This window comes from Panthera leo, chromosome D2, assembly GCF_018350215.1.
Source record: "Panthera leo isolate Ple1 chromosome D2, P.leo_Ple1_pat1.1, whole genome shotgun sequence".
NCBI lineage: Eukaryota > Metazoa > Chordata > Mammalia > Carnivora > Felidae > Panthera > Panthera leo.
Window position 1 is genome coordinate 15,907,439 of NC_056689.1, and position 26,089 is coordinate 15,933,527.

The 26,089-nt window shown below is 46.4% G+C and overlaps 1 protein-coding gene across 6 annotated transcripts in view; it reads left to right on the plus strand.

Moving 5' to 3' along the window:
* Positions 1-25,811, plus strand: part of SIPA1L2 (signal induced proliferation associated 1 like 2) — a 223,197-nt gene extending 197,386 nt beyond the window's left edge. For 2 of the 6 annotated variants that reach the window (XM_042907476.1, XM_042907477.1), the window contains exons 18-23: positions 2,211-2,430; positions 10,509-10,640; positions 20,943-20,996; positions 21,589-21,712; positions 22,546-22,627; positions 24,423-25,811. In XM_042907476.1, coding sequence (XP_042763410.1) covers positions 2,211-2,430; positions 10,509-10,640; positions 20,943-20,996; positions 21,589-21,712; positions 22,546-22,627; positions 24,423-24,569 — 759 coding nt within the window. In that variant the 3' untranslated portion in view covers positions 24,570-25,811. Of the gene's footprint in view, positions 1-2,210; positions 2,431-2,589; positions 3,043-10,508; positions 10,641-20,942; positions 20,997-21,201; positions 21,441-21,588; positions 21,713-22,545; positions 22,628-24,422 lie in introns of those variants that run through there. The other 4 variants (XM_042907478.1, XM_042907480.1, XM_042907479.1 and 1 more) reach the window with 4 other exon arrangements.
* Positions 25,812-26,089: the final 278 nt, after the last annotated feature.

Below are 26,089 nucleotides of genomic sequence, written 5' to 3' on the forward strand. Positions count from 1 at the left end.
CCAGAAATACCGAAGAAAAGTCGAAAGAGGCTCGGAAGTTTCCAGAGTCCCGCCTCGTGCGTTCTCTGTCATGACTCTACCTGGTACTCTGTGCATGGCTGACCGTTTTCAGGGGGTTTTTCTATCAGCAGGGCAAGCCCGGGGGAGGTGAGGAAGGGCAACTTTCTAGCGTGGATGGAGAGGACAAGGGGCAGGCAGGCCTGGCCGAAAATCCCAGCTCCGGTGACAAGCAGCCGCGTGACTCTGTGCAAGTGACTTGACCTCCCGGCCCAGGGTCGTCCTCCGAAAAAAGGAGACCGTGAAACGTGTACCAGAGAGAAGAAATAACACAGGCGCAGCCTCTTAGCACCGGTACATTCTAGGTGATCAGAGGCAGTAGCTATGAAATCCATACTACCTGACTTGTTACAGAAATCTGTCCTCTGCTCCAAGCCGGGCACTGTAAATATGACGGAGCATGCAGCACGCCGTCAGTCCCAAGGGAAGGCCATGTGTCCGTCTTCCAAGCCAACCTCACGTTCGGTGGCACACCTTCATTCGTCACGTAGTAGTCCCTGCTAACGTTCGATCACTTCTTGTTAACAAGTTGTAGCTTCGCTGTTATTACGGTCTCTTAAACCACTTGGTTACATAACAGAAAGGATTCGAAAGAACCTGCCGGTCATTTAGCTCAGTCTCCTCTTTTTGCAAGTGCCTGGGTCCCTACGTGGTGAAGTGAGAAGTTCATATAAATGTAGGGTGTCAGAGTCAGGAATGGAAGTCAGATCTTCTCCCTTCTCATCCAGTGCTCTCTCTCGTCCAAATGAAAAGAAAAACATATATATATAAATATACATATGAGGCATCGCCATGTTGACTGGGCTCAGGGTAAACACCAAGTCTGTGTGCTCCTGTCTTCTCTATAATAAAACAATACTGCAATTAACCTAATTGTGTTCTTAGAATAACACTCTAATTAGATACTACCTGAAAGCTGCTTTAATCTAATGCGCCTGTAATCATGTTCTGAAGAACCTGCTGGTGTGTGTGAAGAGGGAATCCCAGAAGAACTCGATCATAATGAGCCTCTTTTTTTTTTTTTTTTCCTAAACTTGTATCAAATCATATATACGGTACTGTATAAGCTTGGGTGCAGACTTGTAAAAAGGGGCAGATAGCTGTTCTTTTCATAGAAATGAACTTCTCTCCTTGACGTGGGGTTCCCCCCCCCCCTTCTAAGACGAATCACCTTCCTTTCATGGTGTAAATTTAACTTTGTAGTCAACACACATTCCAGTTGGACAGACCAGACAGAATGGAAGGAACGCATACAATAGAAATATGTTTAGCTTTCTCGCTGCACTCACAAATGTAAATAGCCATTTCTGTGTTTGTTTGATGCAAACATTCTGGCTTTTACTATTGTTTATATAAAAGGAATGTGGTTCGGTATGCAGAAGACGAAGTTGGAAAGTCAGATCTGATTTAATTTTTTTGAGTATTTTGACTACTGCTTCTTGAGTAAGAATTCTCCCGACCCTGTCTGCGAGTTAACACAATAATTTCAGTGGTTCCCTTAAATCCGGTAATAATCGATTATCATAACTCCATTTTCAACAATTATAGTAGACCTCTGTGGGTGATCACTTTTAAGTAGACAAGATTTTACTGGACTGATAACCACTGCTTCTTGAACCTGCTTGTGTGGCCTAGAGAGCCTCAGTGTTCAAAATTGGTTTTATTTTATTTTATTTTTTTGGATGAGATTGAACCTCACATTGCAGTGGATTGATACAGAAATTGCCTGATATTAAAACGTAGTCATTTCAAATTAAAATCAAGCCCACGCTATGTGTGCTTTTGCGTAACTGTGCCCGAAATGGCAACCTTCTAGATTTCCAGGACCTGGCGGTGTTATAAGGTTATGGAGGTTCCATTTAACATTTCAGAATTAATAAAGCTGCCCTTGTCTAATTCATGATAGTAGTTCACAGAATGTCAAAGGAGGAAAATATTCAAATCCAGTAACAGCACCAGAGCCCTGGTGTGTTTGCCTAGATGACCCACGTGCCTGGTTTAGCATTCCTGAGCTAATGGTTGATGCCTGCCTGCCTGCCTAGGGAGAACTCAGATGCTATCACGGTGGTACTTGTATTGCTGGATTTAGTCAGAGAAATTCCATGCTTTCAACTCTTTTGTGTCTGTCTTCCCCCTTCTCCCCCCCACCCTAGTTTTCGTTCTATGGGAACCTGTCTCCAAGACGCTCGCTCTACCGCACCCTCTCGGATGAGAGCATCTGCAGCAATCGGAGGGGGTCTTCCTTTGGCAGTTCGCGAAGCTCAATACTTGACCAAGCCCTGCCCAACGACATTCTGTTCAGCACCACCCCACCCTACCACAGCACGCTGCCCCCCCGCACCCACCCCGCACCCAGCTTGGGGAGCCTGAGAAGTAAGTGTGCGGGGGCTGAACTTCCGTACGCGGGGGCCCTTCGGGTTGTGCCCCCGTAGAGATTTGGGAGGGGTTAGGTTTCTTTTTTAAGACACATATTATTTGGTGCGTCTGCTTTTCTTTCCTTTTTTTTTTAAAAAATTTTTCAATGTGATACAGGCATCAGAGTGGATACTTTTTAGAAGTTAAGCAGTGCCGCGAGTGTTGAAGAATATTGAAAAGCCCATATTCAACATTTTTTATCGAGTCATGACTATATAAATAAAAGATGTATGTGTGTGTATAAGAAAAAAAATACCTAAGACCTGATTTTATAAAGGCAAAAGTGGCACGGGAGGTAGATTTTCCATTGGGCAGCAAGCAAGGAGGAAGGTTTGGTTTCCCTCCGTCCCTGACATTGAACACCAGGGGATGGGCAAGGTGGGAGATGGGCACGGGAGCCGTGGGTCTTCAACCTGACTTTCCCTGTGGGTGGTGGAATGACCCTGTGTTCATCATTCATGCACTCTGTGTCCGGTTTACTCCAGTTTACGGGTCACACACTGGGTAATTTCTACACGATTTTCCTTCAGATCTTAAAATCTTTGACTTTTACGTGGTGTCAGCGTTTAAGGGTGCTAATTTTTTTTTACTCTGGCTTTGTTTCCTTTTTCAGAATTTAATTTCTAGTGTACAGGATGATTAAGGATTTAATCAGAACTACATCCATTATCCGTTTTTTTTTTTATTTCATAAAAAGCATTATCTTTAGAACCAATTTGAACTTCATAATATGTGTGGAAATCTCAGGCTAAATGAAATAAAAGTTCTAATAGTGCTTCTTCTAATGTTGAACATAATTGGAAATGAACCTTGTCTCATAAAATCCTTAATCTATTTCTTTAAGTAACATAATATCCTGCCTGCTATAATGAGTCAATTTGCCTAAATTGAAGAAACCTTTAAACTCCTTCTTGATAACCCTATGAAAGGTCAGACATATTCTAATAACCTAATATTTCTCTAAATGTTTTTCCTTTTTTGTAAATAGGTAAATTTAACGTCCTCTTGAAAGCGTGCGTAAAATCAGTAAGACTGTTTTCTCGCAGATGTTATTTCTTTCATTTCTAATGCTTGATGTGTGGTCATGAAATCTGTGGCCTGTGCGTCGATGTAATTCTTATATTCACCCTTCACTGCTTCCATTGTGAAAGATACTTTTTTTTTTAACTTTTTTTTTTTAATGAAAAAAAAATTTTTTTTTTTTTAAGAGCAGTTCTAGGTTCACAGCAAAATTTAGCAGAAGGCACAGGGAGTTCCCAGATACCCCTGCCCCCACACATGCACAGCCTCCCTGGCGATCAACGTCTCTCACCCAGGGTACATTTGCTACAATCCGTGCACCTGCATTGATACATCGTCATGAACCAGAGTCCATCGTTTGCTTACATTAGGATTCAGTCTCCATGCCATACATGCTGTGGGTCTGGACAGTGTCAGATGACATGTACCCACCACTGCAGTATGCCAACCACTGATCTTTTCACCGTCTCCCTTGTTTTGTCTTTTCCAAAATGTCATATACTTAGAATCATACAGTATGTAGCTTTTTCAGGAGAACTCCGTGTCTTTGCACGGCTTGACAGTTTCTTTCTCTTCAGCACTAGATAATATTCCATTGTCTGGACGTACCACAGCTTCTCTCTCTGTCCACCTACTGAAGAAATGCATCCTTTTTTAGTATTTGCAAAGTATAAAGGCGCAAGTAGGAAACAGGCAGGGTACATTAGTTGTTCACGATTCAAGTGCAAAACTGCCTTACCTGTCTTCACTGGTCGTTTCTCTGGGAAAAGCAGTGAGCGTGGTCCTTGCCGCTGGCTCTTCTCTGTTGAAACCTGATTTGGCAACGCGACTTCAGTTTCCTGTAGAAACTACTCAGAAAAGGTTCTGTCGGTTCCGTGAGTGAAATGACACGATGTGGATAAGGGAGCTGGAAGTAATTTGTGCTAACGTGTCTGACGCCCGCACTGAACCTGTGTGGTCGTTCCTTTTGAATCCACAGATTTTTGTCATTCTTCACTTTCTGTGGTTTCTGGTCGCTCGGCAGAACCTCTGTAAGAAGAGCCCACTCTCTGAGAATAGTTCAGAACCGGAACAACGGATGTCTGAAGAGAGGAATGAGGACGAATTGAGGTTGTCCAGTTGTTTTCTCTTAGTCCCAGAGACTTAGCTTCATGTGAAAGCTTGGAGGGGAGGTTCATTCTGTCGAGCTTCTAGAAGCCACGTAGAAAGAGGTAGGCAGAAACTCAGAAGGCGTGCATGTGCTTCGGGTAAGCTTTAAAACTGGAGCGTCCCCACCACGGGATCCTCACAGAGAGAATCTGTCACTAATGGAGACTGGTCAGCAAGTTTGTCTCTTTACAGCAAATGTTGCTGGAGCTTTTCCACGGGTAATTATTATTATAGTCACAGGCTTCTCGTTCAGCTATTTTTAGCTAGTACCTGTCCCACATTTGAACCTGTCTCAGACTCTTTCTTCTCTGGAGATCAAGATCTTGATTCAACCTTGTGAGACCAGTCCCTCACAAACACATTTTGGATGTGATTCATGTCACGATTCATGTAGATTTCCTGTGAAGTCCCTGAAACGTGCTAGATCATTAGGTCTTCAACTTGGAGGCGTAAAAATACGGCCTGATGAAGCAATTGAAACTGTTTCTGAAATGCTTCTGTGTTGCATTTAGGGTCTTTGTTTTCATTATTATTGGATTCCAGAACAAAATTTCTTTTGTGGCCCACATAGAAAAAAATGGGGAATGGCCATTTGGATGCATGATTCACAGGCCAGATAACCAATGATATTGATAAATGTGCCCAGTATCTGTTTCCTCCTTGACCAGTTGGGCACCTGGCTTCATTCAGTGTAGGGCTGCTTCCGTACCTTGGCTGTTGTAAATAATGCTGCTGTAAACATCGGAGTGCATGTATCCCTTCGAATTAGTGTTTTTGTATTCTTCAGGTAAATACTGGATCATATGGAGATTTTATTTTTAACTTTTTGAGGCACCTCCACACTGTTTCCCACCATGGCTTCACCAGTTTGCATTCCCACCGGCAGTGCAGGAGGGCTCCTTTTTCTCCACATCCTCGCCAGCATTTATTTCTTTTTGATATTAGCCATTCTGACAGGTGTGAGATGATACCTCATTGTGGTTTTGATTTGCATTTCCCTGATGATCAGTGATGTTGAGCATCTTTTCACGTATCCTTTGGCCATCTCTATGTCTTCTTTGGAGAAATGTCTGTTCATGTCTTGTGCCCAGTTTTTAATTGGATTATTTGGGTTTTCTTTTCTTTTTTTTCTTTCTTTCTTTTTTTTTTTTTCTTTTTTTTTTTTTTGGTATTGTGTAAGTTCTTCGCAGGTTTTGGATACTGATCCTTTATCAGAAATATTATTTGCAAACATCTTCTTCCATTCGGTAGGTTGTCTTTTTGTTTTATTGAGTTTCCTTTGCCATGCAGAAGCTGTTTGTGCCAGTGTGGTCCCGATTCTTTATTTCTCCTTTTGTTTCCCTTGTCTCAGGAGACCTGTGTAGAAAAATGTTGTACGGCTGATGTTACTGCCCGTGTTGTACGGCAGAGATATTACTGCCCGTGCTCTCTTCTAGGATTTTTATGGTTTCGAGTCTCACATTTAGGCCCTTAATTCATTTTGAGTTTATTTTTGTGCATGGTGTAAGAAGGTCATACAGTTTCCTCCTTCGGCATGTCAGTGTCCAGTTTTCCCAACACCATTTGTCGAAGAGACTTTTTCCCATTACACATTTTTGCCTCCTTTGTCAAAGATTTATTGACCATATAGTTGTACGTTTATTTCTGGGCTTTCTATTCTGTTCCATTGGGGTGTGTGTGTGTGTGTGTGTGTGTGTACCATACTGTTTTGATCAGTACAGCTTTGTACTATAACTTGAAGTCTGGAATTGCGATGCCCCCATCTTTGTTTTTCTTTTTCAAGACTGCTTTGGCTATTCGGGGTCTTTTGTGAGAATCCCTCTTTTTTGTTTTTTGTTTTATGGAGATCAAAACTCTCCAAGGAATGGGAGAAATCTTCATATGAGCATAGACTCACAAGAGTTCTTAAGTTTCAGAAGATAAGAAGAGAGTACTGACTTATGCATGTTTCCAAATCCTGGAGTTTTGACCTAGCACCTCCCAAAGGATGCCCCCTGAAGCTTCAAGAAGGGGGCAGTTTAGAATAAGTCAAATGAGTATTTTCTCGGTAATTCAGTACGCCCGCATGATGCTACAGACCCAGGCATAGGCCCAGTGTGTGGGGTGCAGGTGGTAAGAGCTGCTTACAGGCAGAAGATGGCCCTGGCCACAGTTGGCATTGCAGAATGTGCCCGTGGGCCATCAGAGGCAGGGGGTCTGGCTGATCCACAAGGGCGCTGCTTTGTCTTTCTCAAAGGTTCCCAGTCTCCCCTGTAATAAACATTCAGTGGTGTTTCGAGAGGAACTGCCCAAACCTCAGCTGTCTGACCATCAGGAGGACTCCTCAGCATTTATAACAACAAACAAAGGCACCCCTGATACAGATGGTCATTGTGCCTTCCGGTTGTGGATAAACAAACAGGAAGTCATGACATCAGTGTCCAGGCCGGAGAGCAGGGGCCAGGCGTCCATGCCTAGACATTAGCCATCTTTCAGACTCCCCGAGCCACTTTCTCCTTTGAATTGGCTGAAAGAGCAGGGTGCACTCCTGACGTCACACGAGCTTTGGAAATAACAAAGACAAGGGGTGCCTTTTCTTCCGCATCTGTAAGACTCCGGAAACAACCCAGTCACAGCCACCGTGGTGTGCACCTTCCCCAAACCCCCACTGGACCAGCACCAGCAGCATTCACCTGCTTGCTGACCGGGCTCCTCAAGGGCAGAAGCTGTGTCTTCCTGGTCCTATAGTACCTGCTGGTGCCTGGAACATAGGAGATGCTGGGTAAGCATCATCTAGGTGATGGCAGTAGTGATAACCTCACATCCAGCAAGAACGTTCTAAAGGATTTTTGGTGATTCGGAATCTCAGACCAAAAAAATAAATAAATAAAATTTATGTTTTGCCAATTATATGATCTTCCAAGCAATTGAAAAGAAATTGAGGTGCTTTTCATTTTGAGAATTCGGAGAATTTAGACGCTCTTTCTCCGTTTAAGGTGAGTGTCGGTGACCCTGGGACCTTCCTGCGTGCTGAGAAATGATGACACGTCATAGATACATGGCTAACTAGGCTCCAATAAATCCTGGGGGAAAGAAGCCTTCCTAATCCACTGACCATCTTTGACAGCCCTATGGTGTCAAATAAACACAAAAGTTTCATTCACACCTGGGGAAGAGGGAATACTAGCTTGTAATAAAAAAGAAATCTCACAAATCGCATTTCCCTCCTTTTGCCCCCTGCATCTCCATAAAAGTTGGAGGAAGTTAGCACGCCCGAGGCTTGCCTCTGGTTTTGAAACTTACGCCCCGGGACATTCCCAGATCCTGGAGTCCTCACGGGCTTGGCATGCGGCTTCTGCGTGACTTGTGTCCAGGGCAGCGAGCACACCTACAGAGCAGGTGGACCAGTCCTGCTGGGCCCCCTCACTCCCTCCGTCATCCGTCCCTCCCTCCCTCCCTCCCTCACTCTCAGCTTTGGTTTCCTGGCCACCAGGATTCAGATTTGTGCCTTGGCTTAATTACAGATGGCCACGTATTGTGGAATCTTAGGGCACTCAGGAATAGTCAAAGCATTCATCTTTGACCCAAGACTGTCAGGTTCCCCCGATGGTCAGTGCTCCGTGGGTGTCTGGGGAAGGTAGCTTTTTGAGCTCAGAAATGCTGGAGGGACAAGTGGTGGGGGCGGGGTGGGGGGTACAGGGACGTTCGCCTAGTGCCCCAACCAGCCTGCATTCTGCCTCTCTCTTCACGTGGCTCCTGTCAGAGCCAGAAAGGATGCTATTGCCTGGTGCCGGCAGGGAAGAAGGGCGACTGCACACGCAGCGTGTGTTGAGCCTGATTCTGGGCTTTCCAGGGCCAGAAGCTCAGGGGAAGGATTGTTTCTCTATAAAGGCAGAGAAAATCCTCAGGTTGGCATTTGTTAGTAAAACACGACTATCAGAGTGTACTTTCTGTCGAGATGTTCACTTACCTGAATCATTTTCCAGTCCCTGGTGTTTCCTCTCCCAAGAGGGAAGGAGAGGCGGGGGTTGGAGGGAGAGCGCCCCGGGGCACACAGGTTCCAGCCTGCCTGGTGCACCCTTCCCCGCGCTGCCACACTCGTAACCTCATTCCTGAAGAACTCTGGTCCCATGCGAATCAGCGACAAAAATGATTGCCACCAAGTCAAATAATTCCTCCACACTTGGCTTTGGAAAGCCTGCTTTAAGCAAAGAGCCAATGTGTTTGAGAGACAAAGTGATTGGCAAGTGATGGAAAATCCAGGGGCTTCCTTACCTTTCTGCCTCGGGGGTTGAACCTTAACCCTAAAAGGCCTGAGGTCTGCGAGGGGGCTTCAGCCCAGCCTCTGCCCACCTCTGTCTTCCTGGGTTCCCGAGGAACCAGGTCAGGAGAGGAGGGAGCTGTGAGCGCTCCGCAACTGGGCTCCCTTCGCGGTGGAGGCTGGGACCGGGTCGTTGGAATATCCCCGCGGCTAAACGTGGTAGTGCTGAAAATAGAGGGGTTTGATTGGCCACCCCACCCCGGGTGGGGGTGGGCTGAGAGGTCATGTGAAGGCGTCAAGAGGGCAAAAGGACCGTGAGTGCCCTTCAAGGTCAAACACCACCGTGCTCTCTCTCTGTCCAGATGCCAGCATTTCACAGCTACCCCAAAGGGTGTGGGAACAAAAATTACAGGTGCATTGGGTTAATTATGCCCCTTACTTAACTTAATTGCAGGCTCAGACAACCAGGTGGTCATTATTTTGATTGGTCTCATTAGGCAGATGTGTTCACAAGCAGCTGCATGCAACGTTTGGGGCAGGTTCAGAAACGACATGTCCAAGAAAGTCCGGTTTAAGCCTTTGAAAAATCTGTCCTCAGGGTTGCCGGGGTGGCTCAGTCAGTCAAGTGCCTGACTCTTGATGTCAGCTCAGGTCGTGATCTCAGGGTTTGTGAGTTCGAGCCCTGCATCAGGCTCCCACTCGAATAGCACAGGTAGCCTGCTTGGGATTCTCTCTGTCTCTCTCTGTCTCTCCCCGTCTGTCCGCCCCTCCCCAACTCAGGCTGTCTCTCTCTCTCTCAAAAAAGAAAAAAAATTTGTCCTCAGATGCGTAGTGAGTTCTAACAACTAGTATTATCCATGACATAAACACTTCAAGTCCCGTGATGACAGGTGGAAAAGAAAAAGAAACCTAAAAGGTCCATGTGTACAAAGGAAGGCAAACCTATGCTGGACGGCAAGGGGTTTCTGGTTTTGCCGGGGATCAAGCCACCTCATTAAGTCCGCAGAGCAGCCCCAGTCCCATTTTTGTGCGTAGGCTGAAAGAGACTGTACTGTCCCTTCTCTTCCTTGCCTGTGAACAATGAAGACAGGGTTCGTCTTCCTGCCTTTTTATAACCAGCTGATATTTGGGGCATCTTGAACTTGCGGTGCTCAGCTTACATAACCGTGTTCTTCAGGAAGCTTCTTAAGCCATCAATCAGGCTAGAGAGAGAGTATGCCGAACCTTGTTTACAGTAGAAGCTTGCAACACTTGAAAGGGGGAAGTAACCCCTGAAGAAAGCAGGAATCCGTACTGCAGACAGTCAGACTCGGATGGATGTCCTCGGGGAAAGCCCTGCCCTGGAAGAAAACCGTGAGATTCCGATACTGTACCATCAGAATCGATCCATTCTAAAACCCTCCCACCCCGGGGCGTGGCCGGCCGACCTCTAAGTGAGCCTGTAGGTCATGGCTTTCCTGCAGACCTCCGTTTCTCCAGCTGTGTGTTTTGGGGGCGACGGCACCACACTGTCTCCTTTTGTCCTGGGGGCCGGAGGTCTGTTGGAAGAAGTTCCCTGGCCCCTTGGAGGGGCCGCCCGGGCCCTGCACTGCCATCCGACTGACGCTCTGGTTTTGTTCCCGTTTAGATGAGTTCTGGTTCTCCGATGGGTCCTTATCGGATAAGTCCAAGTGCGCAGATCCTGGCCTGATGCCCCTCCCGGACACGGCCACGGGTTTAGATTGGTCCCACCTCGTGGACGCTGCACGGGCATTTGAAGGTAAAAAGACTCAGGGCCTCCAGGGCCTGGGGCGGCAACATAGGGAACGCGTCTGCTTTTCGGATTGGTCTGGGTAAACGTTTTGGATGCTTTGCACATCTTTGTGGATGAAAACGCGCAGGGGAAGGCTTGAGCTGTGACTAAGGGCGTTTCGTCAGGGAGACCGTGCCATTTCGTGAAATGAGCACCGGACAAAGGATCCCAAACCCGCCATCCAGATCAGGTGCCAGCCCTGATCTGGGACGAGTCACTTCCCCTCTCTGACCTCTCTTCCTACCTGAAATGTGGAGGTGAGTCTGTAGGACCCGGATTCTTCCCTGCGAGCGTCACGAGGGGAGATGGAGAGGAAGGGCCTCCAGAGGCCGCGGCTGCCTGGTTCGGTGGGATGGGCACAGCCTGAGGAGTCTGGCGGCTTGGTGTACACGCAGTGTGACGGGCCCCAGCCCCGCCCGTCTTCCTCCTCCAACAGCATGTCCCTGACACAGCGGACACGCCCATCTCTGAGGGCCTTTCCAGCCGCCACGCCCACGGGAATTTTGGAAGTTGAAACTGCTCCCATGACCCGGGATTGTGACCTGTGCCATTTGCTGGTGCTGCCCTTCTATGATGACCGCTGCCCCTGGGGTGACTGGTAGAAGTGACCGGGAAGGTGGCCTGTCTGCAAATCCTGGTGGAGGGTCACGTGTGGCCACCCCCACGGGGGGGAGGGGGCCAGGGGAATCTGCAGCCGCCTGAGCAACCCATCTCTTCTCTCCCTCTCCCCGTCCACTCACCTGCTTGGTCTCTACCCCCACCGCACGTCCAGGCTTGGGGACACAAAAGCACGTTCCTTTCCCAGAAGCGACTGGTGTGCTGCCAGGTCAGGGTGCTGCCTGAGGTGGGAGTTGCTGCTTGCCCTGCCCCTCACTCTGCACAAGCTGGCCCTGCCGAAGGATCTGTTCTAGATGATCGGGATCGGTGTCTCTGGTCCTAAGTTCCAGCGGCGACGGGGAAGGGGAAGGCTTCGTGGAGGCTAATTCAGACACCAGGGGCGTTTAGCTCCAGTAGATAAGCAAAGAGAAACTCTGTTAGGAAGTTTCTGCAAATTGAACAGGCTCTTACTGCTCCCTTAATAGGAGTGAGGGTCTTGGGTTCACTGCCTTGCAAAGTACTCAATTCCGTGCGGAAACCTCAGAGTGCCCGTCTGCTCCGCGATGCAGCCTTCGTTCCCTGACATTACCCGAAGTTGGTTATAGAACCCCAGGCCCTCGGCCCAGTTACTTCCTGTGCTTCCAACGCTGACCTAGATGCGACCTAGCCCCAAGGGGCAGGAGCGCTGTCTTTACCTCCGTCCAGAGCAGCCCAGGCAGCAGGTAACAGCATTTTCTCTGGCCCGTTCTTTGCACGCTGTGCTGTCTTACTGCCCCCGGGAGAATATGAGAACATCTATTCTGTCCGCTGCGTTATTCTCGGCTGCGTAAATATTTGCACGGTACTTACCGCGCTGAATTCTGCTTTATTCACTTGTCTGTATCTTCTTACTAGGTGATGAGTTTCTCAAGGGAAGGCTGCTTGTTTTATGTATCTTATCTTTATTTATCAAGCACATGGCGAGATAACTGAATGAGAAAAGCTAGTACCGGAAGATAGGTACCCAACGCACAGGATACTTGAGCTGTATACCTACCTACTCGTGGCATCGTTTTTGACCTCTGAAGACCCTTTTGCATTTTATGCTCATTTTTGAGATGTAAAATATTTATCAGCCTATCTGTGTATCTACTCGCCACCCCCCGTTTGTATCTTTGCTTGGTTCCCTTCCACCTCCTCAAGAATGAAAGCACTGCTGTGAAACAGATCTTTGAAGGAGAGGGGCTAAGAGCGGGAAGTGCAGAAACCAAAATGGCATGTGCAGCAGTGACAAAGGTGTCCACCCAGGGACTCTGGTCACAGTCACAGCTCAGCTGCTGGGCTGTGGGCCTTTGGACAAGTCCCTTAACTACCACAATACCACACTACGGGCCGACACCGGATGTTCGGCAGTAATCCTCAGAAGTACCTGATTATTTGCATGGGGCTGCATTCAGTCTTCTTGACCAGAAAATGAACGCGTAAGGCTTCTGACAGTCTTAAACCCCCCACTTCGGCAGTTCAGGTCTGTCCATCAGAGAGTGGTTGTGAGCCGAAGTTAGGGTCTAGGTGGGAGTTGGTGCCCACAGACAAAAGAGAAAAAGCATGACGTGGAAACCCCAGAGAGCCAACACCTCACGTGCATTGGCATCAGAGCCAAACAGGACGAGTGTGGGGTTCTGCCTGCCAGGGGAGCGGACTTCGGTCATCTGACCTTTCCGAAGTTTCCAAACGCTTACAAATCAAAATTAGAGGAATTCTCGGTGCTACTCTGTAGGGCAGCGGACCACAGCACGCCGCCTTGAGACCACAGGCAGCTTAGGAGAGGTCAGCTGGGAATTTGCAGCTCCAGACATTTGCTAATCAGATCGTCTCGTGTCAGTGTCACTCCGACAACGCTGGCATGGTGGCGAGTGGGTGTCATCCATCACCTCAGCCCTTTAAAGAGAAATGTCTTCACCGAGATAACCCACTTGCCCTGCCTGTTACTTGATCTTTCTCGTACCAGTTCCCAGAGCCCTTTCTGAGTTAGACTACACATGATAAAGATAGTCCAGAAAATCCCCTATGCATCTGTTTAATTGCTACAAACTAATAAAGGCAGTTCAACATTCCTTACTGAGCTCAGAATGCTCTGGAATAATGCTGTGCCCGTCCATGGACGTGAGCAGTCAACACATCTCAAAACGGGCTTTAAAAAAAAAAAGGAATGCGTCTGCCTACTTAATACCATGACCCTCACAGAATCCACCCATGTGATTCGTGCAAGCAGAGACGCCTCTCTCCCAGCGATCTACCTGTTTTATCTTCCAAACTTGCCGTGTGATGTGTTATACTTTGCTGACCAGCTAAACTTGACACTGGACACAGGAGTGTAAGAACTTAGATCTTTTACTATGTCATGGAACAGTAGAGCAGAGGCACCAAAATATCTGTCCCGATCATCGTTGCTGAAATATATTGACACTCTGTTCGTACAGAGAACATAACATATACCCTGTGACTATGAGTGGGGCGTCTCCAACGATGAGGAGCGTTTCCATACCACCTTTCTGACCACAAGGTAATGAAAATAGAATTAAATAAGAAAACTGAGAAGCAAAACACAAACAAAAAATTCTAAGCATTTGTTAGACTCTTGATGTAATTCATAATAATTATTCTAGGAAGAATTCAGGAATATGAGGCCATTTTTTTCCTTTTTTTAGTGAGTGATGATACAAAGATACTACCTATTAAAATCTTTGGACTGCAGCCAGAGAACAGTCCTTAAACAAAAATGCACTGTTTTCAGAAACATTTGTTTAAATGGGGGGGGGGGGGAACACATGAAAATTAACCAACTTAACTGTGCTTCAAAAAGATTCTACAGGGGCGCCTGGGTGGCTCAGTCGGTTAAGCGTCCGACTTCGGCTCAGGTCATGATCTTACAGTCTGTGAGTTCGAGCCCCGAGTCAAGCTCTGTGCTGACAGCTCAGAGCCTGGAGCCTGTTTCAGATTCTGTGTCTCCCTCTCTCTGCCCCTCCCCCGTTCATGCTCTGTCTCTCTCTGTCTCAAAAATAAATAAACATTAAAAAAAAATAAAATAAAAAATAAAAAAATGAAAAACAAAAAGATTCTACAAAAGCTGTGAAAGCAAACAAAGAAAGAAATCAAATAGATTTTTTGGTAAACTGGCAAATGAATTTTCAGTGCAATTTATAAGTAAAGTCAGTGATTAATTTTCTTCGAATATTGATAAAGCAACACAAATTTGATCAAAAAATGGAAAGTATAAATGAACTCTGTACTTTCTAGAACTGGGAAGAGAAATTAGTATTCACCAATACATAAGAGAAATAGAAAAATTATTAATGAATGTCAGGGTTATATAGGAAGAAATTTGATAAATAAGATAATTGGGTATTTCTTGCAAGAAAACGGGGGAGGGAGCCTAAGAAACCATAAAAGGCCCAAATATAGAGGGCACTGAAAAGTTATCTAAGAATATCAAATCCCAAATGTCACCTGAAACTAATACGTTTAGAGTTAATTGTTTTCAAAGCTTCAAGGAATAATGATATCCCTGTATAAATTTTCCTTGAAATTCAGAAGCAGCCTGATAATTGCATAATAGGATTCTTTCCTGATAACACGCAAGAAAAGAAAATCAAAAGACAATCTCAGTCATTAATAGTGATGTCAAGCTTAGATGAAACTCAGTAGGAGATTGAAGAGATTATTCATTGTTATTGGCAAGAGCTGAGCTGGTTTAATAAAAGACAAACTTTTAATTATAAAAAGTTATAGTGGCTGAAATAATTACAAGTTATCATACCAATTTCCCCAAAAGAGCTTATCTAATAGAATTAAGACCTATTTCTAATAAAAATTAAGATTTGAGAGCTACCTTTAAAACCTAACAAAGAATATCTCCTTTATTCCAAAGAGTGACATGATACTTAATGGAGGGCTGTTTATAAAAAGCAGGTACCTTCAGTCCAGAAACTAAACCAGATCATGCTTTGAGACTGTGTCCTTTAATTAGGGAGCAAAGTACTTGACATTTATATGAGCAATGCAAAGAAAAAGGAATAAATTTTGGAGGTGAAAACATATATTTACATATGCTTCTATATCTAAAAAAATATGAAATATAAATTATTCTGATTAAGAGCACAGTTATCGTGATGAGCTCTGAGAAATGGAAAGAATTGTTGAACCATTATATTGTATACCTGAAACTAATCTAACACTGTATGTTAATTCTACTTTAGCTAAAAAATATATATAAATCAAATTTTAGAAATGAAATTATCCAAGATTATAAAACAAAGTGACCAGGTAACATATTTTAAAATATATGTCATATTTTATAAACCTTGTTTCAAAGCGTTGTTAATTTTTTCAGTGATCTATTTCTGCAGAAAAATCACCCCCAAATTTATGGCTGGACATAATGGTTTATTATGTCCAGTGACTTCTAGTTAGTTCAGCCAGTGGTTCTTCTCCCTGTGGTTTCAGCTCATGCAGCCGTCTTCAGCTGGAGCTTGATCAGAACCGGAGCATTAAAGGTGACTTCACTCATGTGTCTGTAGCTGGACCAGACACTCTTGCACCGGAACAGTAACAAAGGGCACTTTCGATATATCTGTAAGATCAAATTCTACATTCTTTGGAAATTAAGCCATCATTAGAGTTATAATCCAGGAAAGCAAAGGACACTTCAATAACCGAAAAGTCCTACTGTATGTAAGGATAAGAATGGATAGGAAGCTTACGGTAAGGATGATGAATCAATTAGTTTCCTCAGTTACTTTGTGGATTTAGTACAATTTCAATTCAGGTATTTAAAGGTTATCTTAAAGAGCTTAATTGCGCCCAGTTGGAAATAGATGAAAAATATTCCACACACAAAAAAAGTCTGCTGTAAATCAATAATAATTAGCATAGTAGTGATTTAAAAAAAAAATAGAAATAAGGCCTTTTGGAGACAAAGGAAGAGCTCAGACCAAAACTCTGAATATAATTTAGAGTTAAATGGGAAGGGAATTTATATATACTACTTGGGTTCAGGATTTAGAAGAGCCAATTCTAGAAACAGTAAAGATTACCACTTTAGAAACAAGCATATGCTTTAATTACTGATAATGAGAGAATATACAAAATATAATATGGCCAGGTAAAAGAGTTGAAACATTAAGATTTTTATGAACTTGAAAGAGAACATTCAGATAAACGGGAATATGGGGGAGGGGGGATTTGTAGTAAACGTGATGGGTAAAACCAGACTATCCCAAGTGCATGGAGGGGCCTAGCCAGCAAAAAACATCAAATCCCTGATAAACAAACGGTCAAGGCATATGGACGCACAGTCCACCAAAGTGGAATTACAAAATAAATAATCAGTATTTGAAAAATGTTCAGCCACACATGTAAATGTAAACTGATAATGAGCTACCAGCTCATACCTTTGGAAGATGAAAACTGAGGCCACCGATCCAGGAAGCGAGGAAGAATACTCAAAGCCGCCATCATGACAAAGATTATAAAATGATCTGCCTTCGTGTGCAGACAATAGGACAGAATGTAGCTTGAGCCAAAAAATGGACCCACCGTTTGACCAGAAATCTGATTGCTGAGAACTCGCTTACTAGAAATAGATCACCAAACTCTACCCATAAGACCAACTGTCAGAGAATTTGGCATCTCCTTCATAGGCCTGTGAGGTCAGGTGCAGTGAGCCCGTGCCCCCCATTCAGCCCTCCTGCCACGGTCAAGTTCCAAAAACGGGCGCAGTCACAGTGCAAGTTTGTTGGAGTGTGTGTGTTGCCCTTGTGTTTGTCGGGGATGGGGATGTGACATATGTTTTGCACGTCAGAATTCATAAGTGAAATTTCTGCTCTAGGTGATACGGTAAGATCGTCACTTACTGCCGTTGTGGGCATCATTCCTTCATTAGCTGGAATAATGTGAGGCGTGGGTGCGCGAAGTAATAGAGACTAGATCTCACCCCCACCCCTCACGTGTGGGCAAGTGAGCAAACCCAGAAGAGCTGGCGGTGGGTCCAGCAGGGACGCAGCGGAAGGGGAGTCTCTTCAGGAGTGCTAGAATTTAAAATAGATCTCATTTACCAAAATAGCAGGAGTCGTCAGTTTGTGTCTTCTTGAGCATTTGTTGAATGGATAACGTTTTAAATGAAAACAGGCTTTAAAAGGTGAAATTACCAACGAATGACAGGAGACTCTGGATTTCAGAGTCACACGCCATCAACAGGCCAGACTTTACTCCCCTCTGGATGTCAGCCTTTTGCTGTTCCTTTCCATGGGCCCATCTTCCTTTCCATGGGCCCATGGTTGTGTGCGTGTGAGTGTCTGTATGCGGGACACAGCTCATTTATCAGGCCCCGCTATCAGAATGAAATATTCCACGTGAATGTATTTCCCAAAAAAATACAAGTTTATGTTTTTAGTATATTATGTTCCATATGCCCTTGGTTTTTAAAGAGAATAAGAACACATTTTTATAATGAGAACTGTTTCAGTTCTGATGCTGCGGCTTAAAACTTGATAAAATAGCTTAAGTTACTGATAGTTGAACACTATGAGAAAGAGGGGGGCACAGGCATAAACAAAATGTGGCATACCGCCTAACTCCCGAGGTAACATAATTGGTTTAAAAAAATGGAAAAGAAACAGGACTACTACTTGGATGAAAAACGTAAAGTTAATGTAATATTAGTAAATAGACTTAAGTGATCTAGAAAGTAAGGAACTGTTTCAGGCCAATAATAATAGTTGTATCTGAAACGAAGAAGAATTCCCACACTTTGCTTTGTTCATTACTCAAAGGTAGACTCCAGACCGTGATCTTTCAGCATTCATGAACAGGCTGCAAAAGGCCTAGACCAGAGTATTTATTAAAAGTGCAGTGTAACTTTTTTTTTTTTTCTTTTCCTGGTTGCTGGTTAAGTCAGCTTCTACGAGGACAGTACCTTTAATTTCCTGCATATAGCTACAGAGCCCCAGCTTTTCTGTAATTCGTAGCTACCGCAGAGACGTCTTAGAAGAGCATTGTTTGTGGAAACAGGTTTAGGCGAACTGAGCCTCATACTTGCATGTCCTGTGTGCTCTGTGTCTCGAGCGTATACCCTTCTGCTAGTTCGTGCCCTCAGCAGACATGACTAATCGATCAGCGGATCAGATCACTCCCTCCCTCCCTGATGCGACCTTGGCCTTGCCGTTCCCTCGGTGCTGCTGCAGGCAGCCTGTCTGGGTCACGGGAGTTATTCACGGGCAACTGTTTTGCCATCTCAGCTCTAGATGGATGTGGGATATCTTGCTGACTGTTTGTTCATCCTCTTTTTTCGTGCCAAGTGCACTAACAAGAAACTACACTTTAATAAGGCTTTTCAAAGATGATTTAAAGGGATGGACTGTTCCATGTGGAAGCCGTGCCCAGTGTCCCCCAACCCCCCTTAGCCCAGATGTTCTTGCACAGCAAACAGGAAGGAAAAGGAGAAACAGGCTGTGTATGTAGGTTGAGCTGACTGTACCTGCTGTGCTAACCATTTACATGAAGTTCATGCTCCCGCGCCTGTCTTCTTACGGTCTGGTCTGTGCCATTTGGTTCAATGTCAGTAATTACTTGGTTACTGAATATTCATCATCACAGAAAGAAGCTGTGGGAGAATAAAGCTTCCACTGGAAACTGTCACTATGGTTAAGTATTTTACAGAGTTAGTTCAGTGTCTGGACTTAATCAAGCAGCATTCTGTTTGGATTTCAACGTACCAGCTTTTCAGATCCACGATGAAATCCTCTTTGTGAAACTACATTGCTGGCAAAACTCCCTTTTTGGCTTCTTGCCTCCTGACCAGTAGGACCTTATTTCTCCCCAAGGAATGTTTGAATGACTGCCAGCAGCAAGTCCTGTCTCTGTCAGATATGTGGGTATTTTATCAATTAAGGTAAAAATAGAGGAAGCAAGCTAAGACATTTTCATCCAGATACTTCGGAGTGACCAGCAGACTCAAATATATTAAGAAAGATGGAAACTGACCGAATTACCACTGGATTGTATAAAATGTGGATGAGTCCGTGGAACTCTTCTAAAGAGTAATAGAAATAAATCCTTTATCTGTTTTGACATCCCTTTTTTGTCAGTAATTGTACTGGAGAATCAAAATATATCTGCCCTTGTTTTTTTGTTTTTTTTTTTTTTTTAAAGTGTGAGGTATTCCCTTATTTGGTATCGTCACAGAACAGAGGGTTATCTTGGACCTCGTGGCAGCCCGGACCCTCCCCACCCCACCCCTGGAGCTGCTCACCCCCGGCCAGTACGCCCCATCATTCCTGCCCCCACCTCTGCTGCCTGCACCCTGCCACGTGCAGAAGTAGGCAATACCCAGATTGTGCTGTTAGTCTTAATTAAATTACACATTATTTCATCACGTGCATAAACCCTACCAGTCAGTACCAAACTGGGAACACGACGGTCTCCCAGGAACTCCTAGTTACAGAAGATACGTCTTGTAGATCTGAAGCGTGGAGGACAATCTGAAAGCTTTACAGAAACGTTTGTCGAAGGACACCTGCGTACCTACCGCAGGCGTTGGGAAATCCGACGTGGGAGAGCGGGACGCGGGGCCAGAGAACCCTGTGTCCTTGGCACCACTTCCAGGAGGCCCGGGCCCCTGGTGGGTGCTTCCAGCACAGTGCCCGTGGCGATCCAGCTCGCTTTCCTTCCTGCCCTGGCAGCCTCCACCATCCTTTCTAATTAACAGGAAGTGCAGGACCCTCCATAAACCAGACAGGCAGGTAGCCTCATTAGGAGACTCGTCCGGCAGCCGGAGGGAGACAGGGTGGGATAAATTAAGAACAGAGCACCCCTGACACGGACCCGAATGCAGTTTCTCAGCCATTAATCAAAGCATATGAAAAAGACACCACAGCACTAATACACCTGCTGTATCCCTCGGATTCCAACTGTAGATGCATACGTGGGCTCAGGCACCGAGAAAAGAGACACCGGGGAATGCAGGAAGTGAATAATTAGATAGATTCCTGCTTCTCACCTCCACCTTGTTCAAATGTGGGACTGTTTTCTGCGTGGCATTCAGCATTTCTGGACCGATGCTCTTGGGTCAGCGTTCAGCCCCCAGAGCCGGGCTAGTTCTGGTGCCCCTTCCAAAGAATAGGACGTCCCCTTTCCCGCCTAGCTCTGGAAACATCGCATGTGAGGTTAGGGGTGCCAAGAATAGAAATGGCCCCATGCCGAGAAAAGGCAGAGTGGTCACGCTGACCTTTGTTTCGGCCGCTGGAAACCCTGTGCCCCTCGCGTCTTCCCCTGATGGTTTCTAGAAAGATTAGGCAGCTAATCTCCCTCACCACCACTATTTCACGTTTGCAGAGTGGGTCATTTAAGCAAACCCCAAATGGTCACAGCTTCTTACTGTTAGATTTGCACGTGTGAGGCACCCCGCTTCTCGTCACCGTACACGACAGCGTGCGTCCAGCCAGGACCTTCGCACGCGAAATGCTGAACCACGTTGTTTGGCATCGCATATTGTTGGCAGTCAAGGGCACAACTCCCCGTTCGGCACAAGTACGCACGCATACACGCACGCACAGGCTGTATTTGAGTCATATGCGGGCTTCTAGTCAGGCGCCTAGAGATACCACTGTTCATAGGAAATTCTAAATCTTATTTCAGGTCTTGACTCAGACGAAGAACTTGGGCTGCTCTGTCACCACACGTCCTATCTAGGTGATTGTCCGGGGCTCGCCGCGGGCTCTTGATGTTTTGTAACCGTCTCTTTATTTTTCACGTGTCTGCACGTCTGCATGGTTATCTGAGCTCGGAGGGTTGGCACGCCCAGGGGACGTGGGTCCTGGCTGCTGCCGTGTCTCATGCTCCCCTGGTCGGGGCGACAGCTTGAGGAGAGGTCCGTCTCCTGGGTTCTGTTAATCAGCCAGGTCATCACGCGACGAGGACGCCGTTATTCCATGCGCACAGCCGGCAGCTTTGGCATTTCTTGGAATGTGGAAGGAGGAAAGCAAATTGGCTCTAGCAAATCGAGGATCTGCTAATTGTCCCCGTGGCTGTGATGTGCGCATGCCATACAGCCCCCAAGGACAGCCGATCCTGATGCTTTCTGATTGTCAGCAGCTTGCCTGAGTTTGTTTTTCTTTGTTTTTTTGTTTTTTGAAACAGGGCAGTAACTGATTGGGGGGCAGGGGGGGTGGGGTAGGTAGGTTAGTGACTAAATTCATGTCCACAAAGAAACATCGCCTTGCAGCTATACTAAACTTCTGTGTGTGTGTGTGTGTGTGTGTGTGTACGTGTGTCTCCTTCTCAGACCAGAGAGTGGCATCCTTCTGCACCCTGACAGATATGCAACACGGGCAGGACCTGGAAGGCGCACAGGAACCGGCTTTATGTGTAGACCCAGGCAGCAGCAAAGATTTCATGGATGCAACTGGGTATGTGAGCCCCTGTGGACCCTCCCCCTCTGCTCCCCAGGCCCACGAGCATCAGGGGTTCAGCAAAACCCCAGGAGACCATTTCTGCTCTGTGTTCCCCTGGTCCTTCAGGATCCAGATACGGGACTGAGTAGGGCTGACTGGGCTCCCTCCGCTGCTGGGTGGCTGGCTCTTGGTCGCATTAACTGCTCTGCCCTGTGGGCGGCTCCTACCTTTCTGACCAGTCTCCCTCTGCCGGGCTGTACATGGGGGACCTGCCAAGGGCACGTTTCCCCCCCAGAACCCTGGTCCTTGACCTGGCCTCGTGCCTTCTTCCACTGACGTGACTGAACCATCTCTTTCCCTATATTCTTGACAAGTTTATCACCCACAGAATATATATATTCTTTACCTAATTCCAACTTTCACACGAACTTGTGTTACCGTTAACTCGCCCATTCATCTTGGTTCATGATATTTTCTTGACAGAGAAAAACCAATTGGAGAAATCGAATCTGTATTTGGTTCCCAGGACTTCATTCTGGTCTACCTAGTCTCAGTTGGCTAAACTGATTTAGATAATTTATCTTTTGACTTCATTTTTTTTTAACTAACATCTATGCCCACAGAGATTCTGAATCCCTTTTTAAAATCAACAGAGACCCAGAAGGAATTTTCCACCAAAGCAGCGATATGTTCACTTTCCAAATGTGACATAATTTTATGTATTTCCTCGTTGGGCTCTAAGCACATGAAATGATTTTTTGAGTGAAAACTTTACCAACAAGAACACTGAATGCAACGTCTTAACTTCAGTGCCCTTGAGTCTTTCTGGTTCTATCCTTCTTCCCTAGGGAGCGGTCTCCATCAACACTGACCGGTAAAGTCAATCAGCTGGAATTGATCCTTCGACAACTGCAGACTGACCTTCGGAAGGTAAAGGGATCCATCGGAATCCATAATCAAAACTCTTGTCTTGCATAATCAACCCCTTCTAGCCAGTAGAAATAAAAATGGAGACCCTCGGGAAAGATAACTGCCCCAGTCAAAGTAGAAAACAGTAGAAAACAGAGACTCCTGAGGTCTAATTCTGTTTTCTGGCCTCCAGCTCATGTATATCCCTGTAAGAGGAGGCAAGAATTGCAATAAAGGGGACCAAATGAGGGGGAGCCCTGTGGATGCCCAGTCTTCAGAGCCTAGTATTTTGTAGTTCAGTGAGTTATCATTTGTACCAACTATTTATGGGCTGACCTAAAAGGAGTCAGTTGCTCCTGGAAAGCCTGTTCTCCCCCAAGCTGTTGTATTCCCCCCGAGTCAGCTACATGAACCTCACAACTTCTGCCCTACACGTCAACATGTGCATGGTCAGGCCTCAAAAGAAGTTAACTAATTTCACATTCCCGTCAAACGTCTGCTGAGCTCTTGTGTCGTCAGCACCGGGCTAGGTAACCATCGTGCTGTCCACGGAAATGGAACAGGGTGCGGTAGCAGAGGGGTGAAGGTGGGGCTGGGAGGGGTGTCACGGGAAGGGTTTCGATACCATTTTGTTCGTTGAAGAAGGGAGAGATTACAGCTGGTGTCCGTGTTGATGGAGGGATCTAGTTGGGAAGGGAGTCACAGTATGCAGAAACGCGGGAGGGTCATGCCCTGATCTTATGCACAAAGCTGAGGCTGGTCTTGATTCGGGGTCGGGACGGTTCACACAGAGCGACCAGAGTAGAGTGCGTGCGAGTGTGCACTCACACACGTGCAAACATACATTCACACACACGTAAGAGTTGCCCTCTAATGGTTTCTCTTTTTCCAGTCACGAGCTGAGAGTGAGTAGTGGTGGGAAGGAGTAGGAGAGGTGTAAGGGCAGAGGGTAAGGCCTAGAATGGTCAGTAAATTCACATATGATAGGATTGCCAAACAAGGCTGAAGATACATTTGAATTCGCAGCCTTAATTAACGCTTATGCAGTATTTGTTGGCCGAGTTGGGTGCTTCTTTCCAGCTTGGATGACCAGCTGTCCAGTTTGCCTGGGGTGGAGAGGTTTCGGGGCACAGAACTTTCAGAGTTAGAACCAGAAATGTCCCAAGCAAGCCGGGACGTCACCCTACCTCCAGCTGCAGGTGTAGGACAGTTGGAGAGTGGAACGTAACCAGTTTTGAGAGTTTCGACAGGAAGTCAGGACCAGGAGAGAGACAGAGCCCCTGGGGTGTGTATAGTATGGGATTAATCTGAGGGACCTAGAGTGTAAGCTGGGTAAGGAGACATACTATCACTGCAGGGGACAGTGAGAATAAGGTAAGAGAGATTATAATCATCTAGAGAGATTATTCCAGACGGACAAGAGGTGGTGGTCAGGACGTGGGAGGACGAAACATCTTGGAAGCTGTGTGGTTTATGGGTAACAGCAAGGTACAGGGTGTGGCCATGGGAGCAGGGGTTGAGGAAGGGTGGGTTTCCAGATCACAGAGAGGAAGTAAGGGAGAGACTTGGATTTAGAATCATCAACATACATGACAAGTGGCAGGGGAGAGAAGAAACGCCAACCACATTCTAGAATCTTCTATCAGTGATGAGAGGAACTGGAGATAGAGGCCCAACGGCGACGTCAGCGCTGGGCTTGGAGGTTGGGGGGGGGGGGAGGGGGGTGCGGGGGGGAGGGCAGCGTTCATGCAGCGCAGCTCAGGAAGCAGGGTTCCTCGGGCGCGTGCGTGACCCCGCCCCTGTGCCCTCTTCGCAGGAGAAGCAGGACAAGGCGGTCCTGCAAGCGGAAGTGCAGCACCTGCGCCGAGACAACCTGAGGCTGCAGGAGGAGTCCCAGACGGCCACCGCGCAGCTGCGGAAATTCACAGAGTGGTTCTTCAACACCATCGACAAGAAGTCTTAACGCGGCCCTAGCCCGCCGGGGGTGGAGGGGGTGGGGGGCGCCCCCGGGAAACGCCTCGAAGCCCCGGGAACTCGCCAACGCGTGGTCTTTCAGCGTGCTTGCAGCCGACCGTAGATGTGTTTTGGGTTTTTTTGGTGTTTTTTTTTTTGTTTTTGCTGTTCCACCCCGCCCGGCACCATCCACCCCGCCGGGCGGGGGGGCGACTCGTCCCTGGAAGCCGAAGCCGCCTCGCGTGACAGCAGAGAGGAGAGCGAGGCCGCGTGAAGATGAATGTAACCCCCCCGGTGTCGAGATGAATGTAGCCGCTGGCGTCGGTCCCGGACCTCTTCGCCGTCGGGCTCCACGGCGCGGGTGCTGTGGCGCGGGCCGTACCTCAACAGGGAGGAGAAGGGGGGCTCGACCTGCTCTGGATCAGGTGACCTGGTGGAGATGTCCAAAGCAGATCGACCGCAGTTTGGGCTTTAGTATTGTAAAATAAACCCGGAGACAAATAATCAGACGTATACTTTAATGTTAAAGGTGCTCTATTTTTTTGGATGTACAGTAGTTTTATTTCTCAGCCACATTATCATAGCAATAAGAAAGAGGCATAGTAAATAGTAGGGAGAAGCCGCGTGGGGAAATTTAAAAAGCACTGACGTCTTTAACACTAGTTTGTATGCAGTCGATTTAGAGACTTATTTATTTGCAGGAGCAAACGGTGCCTGAATATTAACAGTGTTCTGATTTAAGAAAAACCACACACACACACACACACACACAAACCCACAAAAAGCTACACATGCCTTGTGTATGGCTCAGTGAGCGGTCCCTTCAACTCTTAGTTCACTGTGTTTAGTTACTGCTCTGCTGAAGAAGAGTACGCCTGCTTACGTTCTAGAACCTCCCGTCCGCGGGGAGCCCGCAGAATCACGTGTGTACAATGCCAAATTTGTTTCTCTTTGTACAGAAGCTTTGATGAAGTGTCTTGTATTTAACGCCCTTATTTAAGCTTATTTAACCTTAAATTGTTAATTTTATAAACTTGGGTTTGACCTGCACTATGATGAGGGAGGCGTAGGCAGCCGCAGGCTCTGGAAAGAGGGGCTTGCCCGGCACGGACTGAAGAGCAGGGCGGGAAATTCTAACAACTGGAGGCTGCTAGTAACAAGGTGTTTGTATCGCTTTACCATTTTTAACTGTTCTATTTGAGATGAACATACATTTTGCTTTTTTAATAAATGTTCGAAAGAGCCCACCTAAGCAATGGCGTCAGGTGAATGCGGGTTTTTATCGTCTGTGTGTCAAGAATTTGAGCGTGTGCGAATTTGTGCTGGCGTCACTTGCCATTTTCATCTGTGTCGAATCTGGCTTCATCTTCTTCTTGAATCCCATGCTCATTTAAAGAGTAACTAGTCTTAACAGCCGCGGCTGCGTTCCACACACCCTTCTCTGCACTTTTTGTCAGCGGGATTCCCATTTTCCAGCGCGGTTAAACTGAGGCTCAGGTTGGATGACTTACCCCAGCCAGGAGTTTGGTG